This window comes from Diabrotica undecimpunctata, chromosome 11, assembly GCF_040954645.1.
Source record: "Diabrotica undecimpunctata isolate CICGRU chromosome 11, icDiaUnde3, whole genome shotgun sequence".
NCBI classification, from domain to species: Eukaryota; Metazoa; Arthropoda; class Insecta; order Coleoptera; family Chrysomelidae; genus Diabrotica; species Diabrotica undecimpunctata.
Genome location: NC_092813.1, coordinates 11,526,183 through 11,535,299, shown reverse-complemented (window position 1 = coordinate 11,535,299; position 9,117 = coordinate 11,526,183). Strand labels below are relative to the sequence as shown.

At 34.3% G+C, this 9,117-nt stretch overlaps 3 protein-coding genes and 1 long non-coding RNA gene across 4 annotated transcripts; 3 read left to right on the top strand and 1 right to left on the bottom strand.

Annotated features, from left to right (window-relative positions):
• The first annotated feature begins 3,309 nt into the window (after window positions 1-3,309).
• On the top strand, window positions 3,310-4,041 carry LOC140452669 (uncharacterized). Its single transcript, XM_072546988.1, has one exon. It carries the CDS (start codon window positions 3,310-3,312, stop codon window positions 4,039-4,041), a length of 732 nt encoding a protein of 243 aa, XP_072403089.1.
• Window positions 4,042-5,263, top strand: LOC140452667 (uncharacterized). The gene is made up of 2 exons (XM_072546987.1): window positions 4,042-4,114; window positions 4,320-5,263. Exons 1-2 carry the CDS (start codon window positions 4,042-4,044, stop codon window positions 5,261-5,263), a joined length of 1,017 nt encoding a protein of 338 aa, XP_072403088.1.
• Window positions 5,264-5,296: 33 nt separating this feature from the next.
• Window positions 5,297-6,076, top strand: LOC140452666 (uncharacterized). The gene has a single exon (XM_072546985.1). It carries the CDS (start codon window positions 5,297-5,299, stop codon window positions 6,074-6,076), a length of 780 nt encoding a protein of 259 aa, XP_072403086.1.
• Window positions 6,077-6,928: 852 nt separating this feature from the next.
• LOC140452906 (uncharacterized) lies at window positions 6,929-7,968 on the bottom strand. Its single transcript, XR_011952241.1, has 4 exons — window positions 7,771-7,968; window positions 7,361-7,563; window positions 7,054-7,188; window positions 6,929-6,996 (listed from the first exon to the last, which is right to left on the bottom strand). It is a non-coding gene; the product is annotated as an uncharacterized lncRNA (long non-coding RNA).
• Window positions 7,969-9,117: the final 1,149 nt, after the last annotated feature.

The following is a 9,117-nucleotide window of genomic DNA, read 5'->3' as shown; positions in this document are numbered from 1 at the left end:
CCTGTTCCTCTGTAAACTGAGGGGTACTTAGAAAAGGAGGAATATTTAAGTGTACCCCCTCAGGCAATAAATCTTTAATTAAGAAACCTTTATCCGCTAGAATAACATCACCATAGGTCATTGGGTCTAGAATGCCACAGTTTTTAACAATTTGTTTATCAGAAGTGGATCCAGGATAGGCAATGCTGACATATGTGATGACACCATTTGGTGCTACTCCTACAAGAACCTTCCAGGTGTTATGATGCTTATAATAACTATATGTTAATTTTTGTTTTCCATGCTAGTGGGAGTAACTGAGTACACTTCTGTACAATCTAAGATGATTCTACAATTTCTAAATGATGAAAATGCAGTTGGAAGGCATGCTTGATTTTTTTTTCTTGAGGGAACCTTTTCCATTAGTTGTGTTCAAGATAGTGGCTGCATAATTATTAAAAAGGGGAAATGTCAAGGTTGCCAATAGCAACTAATAATTAATCTGTATCATCTCTGTGTGTCAAGCGAGAATAAAAAAGTCAGATCTTGAAATTCATTTTGTATAATTTTAATATAAGAATTTTTTACATTACGAATAGATAAATCATCACATCATATCTAAGAAAAAGAACAAACAAACATTGGTCCTTCGAGCCGGATATTTGTGCTATTCCACGCCATACAACCTACAAGATCAGCCGACAACGTTGAACGAGACAGTCGCAGAAATACATCGAGTGCTTTTGCCCCAGGCTTCAAGTCAAGTATACAATCCGATTGAACACATACTGACGATTTCACTGGACGGGACATCGAATTATCAAAAATCAGGGAAGTGAGCTTTTATTCCTTACTTATCTGCCTTTCATTTCAATTTTCTAACTTAGACTTCTTCAATCTTGAAATTTATTGTTCATTGTTAGTTTACTTTGACACATAATAGTTAAAACATTTAAATTTGAATTAAAATGGGGGATTTGCCTACGTTAAAAAAGATAAGAGCATCTCTTAAAGTGCGATTAACCTCATTTATTAAATTCATTGATAGGGACTCAACCCACGGTGAGATGAATGAGCCAACTCGCGCTGAAATTGAATTGCGCATCGAAAACGCGAATAGTATTCATACTCAATATCAAGAAACCCAATTAAAAATAGAAAGTTTACTGGACGCAATAACTGAGGAAGAAATAAATTACAGAGAAACGTTCGAAACATCATTTTATTCAGTTATAATTAAGGCAAAACAACTGTTGACAACAACCTCAGCTAGTGCCTCCAGTACATCTAGTCCTACTAGTGAACATTTTGCATTCAATCATACATATACAACCTCCAATATAAAACTTCCTTCTATTGAATTGCCAAAATTCAGTGGCAACATAGAAGAATGGTTAGATTTTCATGACTTATTTGATTCGTTAGTTATAAAAAATAATAGTATATCTGAAATACAAAAATTACATTATTTAAGAGCATGCATAACAGGTTCTGCTGAGAGAGTCATTGCTTCTATACCTCTCTCTGCTTCTAATTTTACTGTTACATGGAATCTTTTGATTGAGAGATATTCTAACAAGGAATTGTTGTTGCATAACCATATTAAAGCCATCTTCAATTTAAAGGCAATCAATAAAGAAGGTTCATTTTCAATCAGAAATTTAATTGATAAATTTTGTAGCAATCTTAGAGCTTTGGAGGCATTAAAACAACCAGTCGAACATTGGGATGCCCTTCTCAAATATATTCTTTTTGAAAAATTAGATTCTGAATCTGTGAAAGAATGGGTGAAGGCCAACAATGGTAAAGTCAGTCAAGTTTCGGACCTCATATATTTCCTAAAAACGAAGGCAGATACTCTAGAAAGATATAATCTAAATAAACCCAATATTCAAGGGACTTCTGTCAATAATCATGTCAAATTCAGACACAACAGTACTAAGGCTCTTGTAAGTACAAAATCTTCTTTTCTTTCTTGTCCTTTATGCAACCAGCAACACAAACTGGTTCACTGTAGTCAATTTCATTCATTAGACATTGCTGCCCGTATCAATAAAGTACGTAGATTTAAATTATGCTTGAATTGTCTGAATTCTGGACATCAACAAGCTACGTGAAAATATGGCGAATGTAAGAAATGTAACCAGAAACATCATACTCTTCTCCATGAATTTATTGAAAATCCACTAAATCCATTGTCTCAGTTTAATGATCAAGTAGTTGCTTCTCAGAGTAGCCCTCAGACACTTTCTAATACTTCTCAAAATCAACAAATCCTTCTATCAACGGTTGTTGTCCAAGTTCGTGACCATTTAGGAGTTGCTCATAATTGTAGAGCTCTTTTAGATAGTGGAGCTCAATCTAATTTTATCACATCAAGTTTAGTTGATTTTCTGGGTATTTCAAGGGAGCAGGTTAACATTTCTGTAGTGGGTATCGCTCATGTTTCTTCTAAAATAAATCACAAATGTAATATTGTTATTAACTCTTTACAATCTATATATTCTTTCCCCCTAGAGTGTTTAATCATTCCACAAATATGTGGACAACTTCCAGTTTGTCAAATTGATGCATCTTCGTTGCCCATACCTGCAAATATTCGTTTATCAGACCCAAATTTTCATACTCCTTCGGAAGTAAATATTCTGATCAGTGCTAGTAGTTTTTGGGACCTGCTATGTGTGGGTCAGGTCAAGTTAGGTCCTGAAAAACCCATACTTCAGAAAACTAGATTAGGGTGGATCATTTCTGGTCCTTTAATAAATACCAGGGTGAATAGTCAGCAATCTATCATATGTGGATTATCACACAATATCGAAACTGACGACCTTTCTAGGTTTTGGGAGATTGAGGAGTGCTCAGGTACTAAACTTCAGTCTCCAGAAGAGTTATTGTGCGAGGAGCACTTCAAATCAACCTTTAGGAGAAATTTGGATGGTCCGTTCATTGTGTCCATTCCTTTTAAGTCACAGGTTGACTCTTTGGGAGAATCCAGATCAATAGCTCAAAGAAGGTTCTATAGCTTAGAAAAACGGCTTCTTAATGATCCTATCATGAAGGAGCAGTATGTTGCATTTATGAAGGAATACTTGTTTATAGGCCACATGTCAAGAGTAACTGATTGTACTTTGCCAGTACATAGTTATTACTTTCCTCATCGCGGGGTGATGAAGCAGGACAGTCTTAGTGTTCGATGGTTCCTGTCCGTCATCATCTGGTCATTCGCTCAACGATCTTCAGATGGTAGGTCCCGTCATGCAGAATGATTTGATATATATCCTGTTGAGATTTAGAAGGTATCCATTTGTTGCATCTGCGGACATTGCCAAAATGTACCGCCAAATTCTTATTGATGATACTCAACGGTGTCCCCAAAGAATCTTATGGAGAAATCATCCGAAAGATCCTCTTCATTCATATGAATTAAATACAGTTACTTATGGCTCTACGTCAAGTAGTTATCTAGCCACTAGATGTCTCTATCAGCTATCATTAGAGCATTCTGATACATTCCCTCAAGCTTCTAAAATCATAGCTGAAGACTTCTATGTTGACGACTTGTTAACTGGTTCTGATTCGTTAGAGGACTTAATCCTTAATTGTAAACAAGTCTCTGAAATTCTTTCAAAAGGTTGCTTCCCACTTAGAAAGTGGACGTCAAACAATTCTTCATTTCTTAAGTCCATCCAGGAATCTATTTCATTAGACACTCCCTTCCTTTTTGGTGCCAATGAAAACACAAAGACACTTGGGTTACAATGGTGCCCTAGTTTAGATTCATTGTCCTATTCTATTGATTCAAATGTTACTCCCAAAATTATCACTAAAAGATCAATACTTTCTGGTATTGCTCAAATATTCGACCCTTTAGGTCTCTTAAGTCCATCAATCATTAAAGTCAAAATCCTTATGCAACTCTTTTGGTTAGAGAAGTTAGACTGGGATGAAGGAGTGCCATTGCATATTCAGTCTGAGTGGTTATCTTTCAGAGATCAGTTGCATGAGTTGAATAAATTTCAAATTCAAAGAAATGTAGTTCTCCCTAATTCTGTTCTTATTTAAATGCACGGATTCTGTGACGCAAGCGAAGTTGCTTATGGCGCAGCCATATATATTCGCAGTGTTGATAAAAAGGGTAACATTTTTATAAATTTACTTTGTGCTAAAAGCAAAGTAGCACCTGTAAAGAAGCTGAGCATACCTCGCCTGGAACTTAGCGGAGCTTTGATCTTATCACGTCTTTCTAAAATGGTTATTACTTCTTTGAATATTCAGTTCAATAAGATTTTTCTGTACTTCGTCACATGTACTAAAAACTTTCGTTGGTAATCGTGTTTCAGAAATTCAGTCCAACACAGATCCCGAAAATTGGAGACATGTACCTACGGATTGTAACCCTGCTGATTTACTCTCTCGAGGAATTGAACCTCAGGTTCTAAGCTCTTGTTCATTTTGGTGGCACGGCCCATCATTCTTGCTAGATTCTCCTGAAACTTGGCCAGTTCAAGTATCTTTTGATAAAGAAAAACTTCCACAGTTTAAAACTATTAGCAACCAATTTATGATAGTTTCGTCTACTCCATTATTTGATTTTGAAAAATATTCGAGTTTTTCAACCTTGGTAAGGTCAGTGGCTTACTCTTTGCGTTTCTACTACAATTCTCAACGAAAGAACAAGGCCACTCGTGTTTTGGGGCATTTAACCACGCAGAAGATTAACAATTCTACCCTTACTCTAGTTAAGTTGGTACAAGCTGAAGGTTTCCCATCTGAGATTCAGTGCTTAAGAAGAGGTAATGCAGTTTCTTCTAAAAGCAGAATCTTATCACTTAATCCCTTTTTAGATCCAGAAGGATTACTCAGGGTCGGTGGTAGATTAAGTAATTCAAACTTTTCTTATCAAAAGAAACATCCTATTCTAATTCAATCTAATCATAAGTTTACTATTCTATTTTTCCGTCAAGAGCATTTCAAGCTGTGCCATGCAGGACCTCAACATCTCCTAGCTCACGTGCGTGAGAAATATTGGCCTGTACATGGAAAATCATTGGATAGGAGAACGGTTCGCGAATGCTTGCGTTGCTTTCGCTTCAATCCCGATCAAGTTAATCCCATCATGGGAGATCTTCCCCAATCAAGAGTCACCCCCTCATTTCCATTTGCTGTTACAGGAGTTGATTATGCTGGTCCATTTGCCCTCAGAACTAGTCGTCATAGGGGTGCTTCTTCATATAAAGGTTATATTAGTTTATTTGTTTGCCTATCGACAAAGGCCATTCATTAAGAGGTGGTAACGGATCTTTCCACCGAAGCCTTTATGGCGGCAATAAAACGATTTATAGCTAGAAGGGGCAAACCATGTCAGATGATGAGTGATAACGGAACCACATTTGTGGGTGCCAACAATTCTTTGTTGGAATTGGGTAAATTTTTGAAAACCAATGGTAATAAATTCCCTGATATGTGTGCTAAATCTGATATAAATTGGAAGTTCATACCGGCTCATTCTCCTCATTTTGGCGGTCTCTGGGAGGCTGGAGTCAAATCGGTGAAGGCTAACCTCAAACGAGTTATGACAGATACGAAATTAGATTATGAAAGATTTGTTACATTACTAACTCAGATTGAAGGAGTATTAAATTCTCGTCCTTTGAGTGCATTGTCTTCTAACCCTTCTGATCTTTTGCCTTTGACACCAGCTCACTTCCTCATTGGAAGAGCCATGGATTCCGTTCCAGAAATAAATCTATCAAACTCATCCATTACCAGTTTGTCTAGATTCCAGCAGTTGCAGCAACTTGGCCATCATTTTTGGAAACGTTGGTCTCTGGAATACATCTCCGAATTGCAAGAACGGAAGAAATGGAAAGTCAACCAATCTAAAATTCAGACTGACACACTCGTCCTCATCAAAGAAAGAAATTTACCTCCTTTAAACTGGTGTCTTGGGCGCGTAGAAGTTTTGCATCCCGGCGCTGATGGAGTTACACGAGTGGTTACCATAAGAACTTCAAAAGGACTTATAAAGCGAGCTGTTACAAAGATTTGTCCACTTCCGGTTCCTAGTGATCAAAGTGAAGGTGCAATCACATCTTAAGTTCTAGAACTGTTAATGCGTCTTAGTTAAAGAACATTTGTTTGATTTTTAAACTTAAAAGTTTATAATAATTATTGAAGATGTATTTGTTTATTTTTTATTGCATGTAATGCATTTCCTCATTTACTTGCTTACCTGTTAAATTGAAAGCGATCCTTTCAAGGTGGGGGGCATGTTCAAGATAGTGGCTGCATAATTATTAAAAAGGGGAAATGTCAAGGTTGCCAATAGCAACTAATAATTAATCTGTATCATCTCTGTGTGTGTCAAGCGGGAATAAAAAAGTCAGATCTTGAAATTCATTTTGTATAATTTTAATATAAGAATTTTTCACATTACGAATAGATAAATCATCACATCATATCTAAGAAAAAGAACAAACAAACAAGTTGTTTAAATAAAATTTCATGCAAGGCATATATCCATGTCATCACAATATTAGTGACAGTCGCTGTACTGCAATTAAACCTAATTGCCAAATCTTCATGTGGTAAATTTAACCTTAATTTCATCAGTGTCATTAGCATTTGGTCAATTTTGGGTAAAATTTTTACTTGTCAGTTTGCGTAATAATTTAACTCAAAACCTTCCATAGTTTCAAATAATGTTAAGTACAGATCACTGGTTGGTATTCCTGTGTACATTAAAATATGAGCATCATTATTTTTAATTTGTTCAAAACTAAACCGACATGAAAGATTTTTTAATTTTTCACTTAATTGATTTACTTCTTCTTTAAGAAAGTAATTTTCTGCCCCTACAGATGCATTACTTCTTTCTGGTAGAGATACAGCCACTTTTTCTGTGTGGATTGATGTGGATGGACCTGGTTCAGGACTATTTGTTGATGGTCAATATCAACTGAAGATGAAGTTGCCCCTTCATCTAATGAGGAATTTATTTGCTGAGCCTGTCTTTTGCTAAAAAAAATATTCCTATTATATTAAGATATTCATTTAAATCAGATTTAAGCTTACCGTTTTTCTGGAGTAGAGAACACAAATTTTCTCTTTATGTTATGCTCAAAAATTGTAGGTCCATTTTTCCTATCTTGATCCACAAAATGACAACTACAAACTAACGAGTACTTAGATGGTTCTCTATCTTGCCTCCTGAAAACAGACCAAAATAAAGTTATTAATTTTAGCCTAACATACAAATAGCACAATTACATTTTAAATTATCTTTAAAAATCATGACAGAGACTTAGTATAAATCTGCAAAGACAATCACAGAATATCTAAAATATAAGCAATATTAAAACAAACGAATAAGTACTTTTACCTAATGAGATTGATCCACTTCTGCTTCTCTGAAATTTTCGAAGGGAATACAAAAAATTTGCATCTTTTTTGCTCACTGTAATGTTTACAGTTTGGAACGAAGCACATAACCATTTTACTAATAATGGAATGGATGTAATAATAAAATAACAGTCCTATCCTTATAAAAACGAATATCTAAAGTACTTTTGGGATAAAATCCACCTAAAAAAAATAAAAAATAAATTTAATTTTTTTTTTAACTTTGTAAACAAATTCAAAGATTTATTGATTAATTTTGAAATAATCGGATAAAAACAACAACAAAATACCTTGAAATAAAGAAAAAATAATTAAAGTTTTAATCCCACAGAATATAACCTCAAAATATGAACTTTGACAGTAAATATCTTAATACTTTGATACTCTTACCTCACAAATTCACGAACAACCTATAAAACCAATCGCACAGAATAGATATTTGGGAGCGAAAATCCTTATTTATTTTTTTAAATATCAAAAAAATCAACGTTTCCAAAGTCTTACGGGAGAAACACATGCAAACGAGATTTGTTTGGAAAGGTTTTCAAAATCCCCACCCATTGTGACGTCAGGACTTAGGTAGTCCATTGTCATGTGTGGATGTCATGTCACCGCTGTCACTTGAGGTTCCGTTTGCCAAGTGCAACGTTGCCAAGGATATCCGTACATGAAAACCATACATAACAGACTAGTAAAAAGGCCGATAGGAAAGTTAAAAAAGTTAAAACATACTCTGAAGAATGTGATGGCAAAACTGCAATATGTCTAGTGTGCTTCAATTAATCACATTAAAAAACAATTTTACTTATACAGGAACTATTATTGAGCAAAAACGTATTGTGACTCAAGTGGCCTTATAGTATTGGAAGTCGTAAGTTGATAGTTTCTAGTAGAACGTTTTTATTGTTAATTACCTCCGTAAAAGTGAGTTATAGTATTTATAAAAAAATGGATGTAAATAATATATATATATATATATATATATATATATATATATATATATATATAAAGAAGCTTATTACACATTACACATACACATTACACACATTACTTACACATTTTATATCTTTGACTGCTACATATCTTTTTAAGGTAACCAACTTATAATAACTTTTCCATGGATGTTTGGTTTTTCATATTGTTTTTTTTTTAGATGAACTGATGATGCTTCTTGGTTAAGAAGCGAAACGTCTTCAATAAATAGATTGAAGTAGCCACCTTCTTTGTCTTTTATTTCTCCACTTTGACCGAAAAACCCACCACTCTTCGAGTGTTCCTTAGCTTATATTAGATTGACGGTCGTACTCCTTTTCTCGATATATATATATATATATATATATATATATATATATATATATATATATATATATATATATATATATATATATATATATATCGAGAAAAGGAGTATATATATATATATATAAATGTTTTGCATACCTAGATTACCATTTTTTTGTTATAAATCGAACATAACGAGAGGTGGTGTTATAGAGAGATAGAAAATAATCGAATAAGAGGAAAAAGTTAATATAATATTCAATTGTTATAGGTTTCAGTTTATCCAGCGTCAGAAAAATCGCTAAAGAAGGTCGTGAGGTTGAAAATGGAGAAACCCCCTGATTCTCCATACCTAATAAACGACAAAAAAAGTCCTCCAGCTAGATCCATGTGATCAAAGTATATTACGGAGACAAATATATGATTTTTATCGTTGCGATAAACACGTTTCCACAA

Coding starts and splice junctions, on each gene's coding strand:
- LOC140452666 (XM_072546985.1), top strand. CDS start 5,297: ATGGCGGCAATAAAACGATTTATAGCTAGAAGGGGCAAACCATGTCAG.
- LOC140452667 (XM_072546987.1), top strand. CDS start 4,042: ATGCACGGATTCTGTGACGCAAGCGAAGTTGCTTATGGCGCAGCCATA. Junction 4,115..4,319: donor TCGCAGTGTTGATAAAAAGG/GTAACATTTTTA, acceptor ATCGTGTTTCAG/AAATTCAGTCCAACACAGAT.
- LOC140452669 (XM_072546988.1), top strand. CDS start 3,310: ATGTACCGCCAAATTCTTATTGATGATACTCAACGGTGTCCCCAAAGA.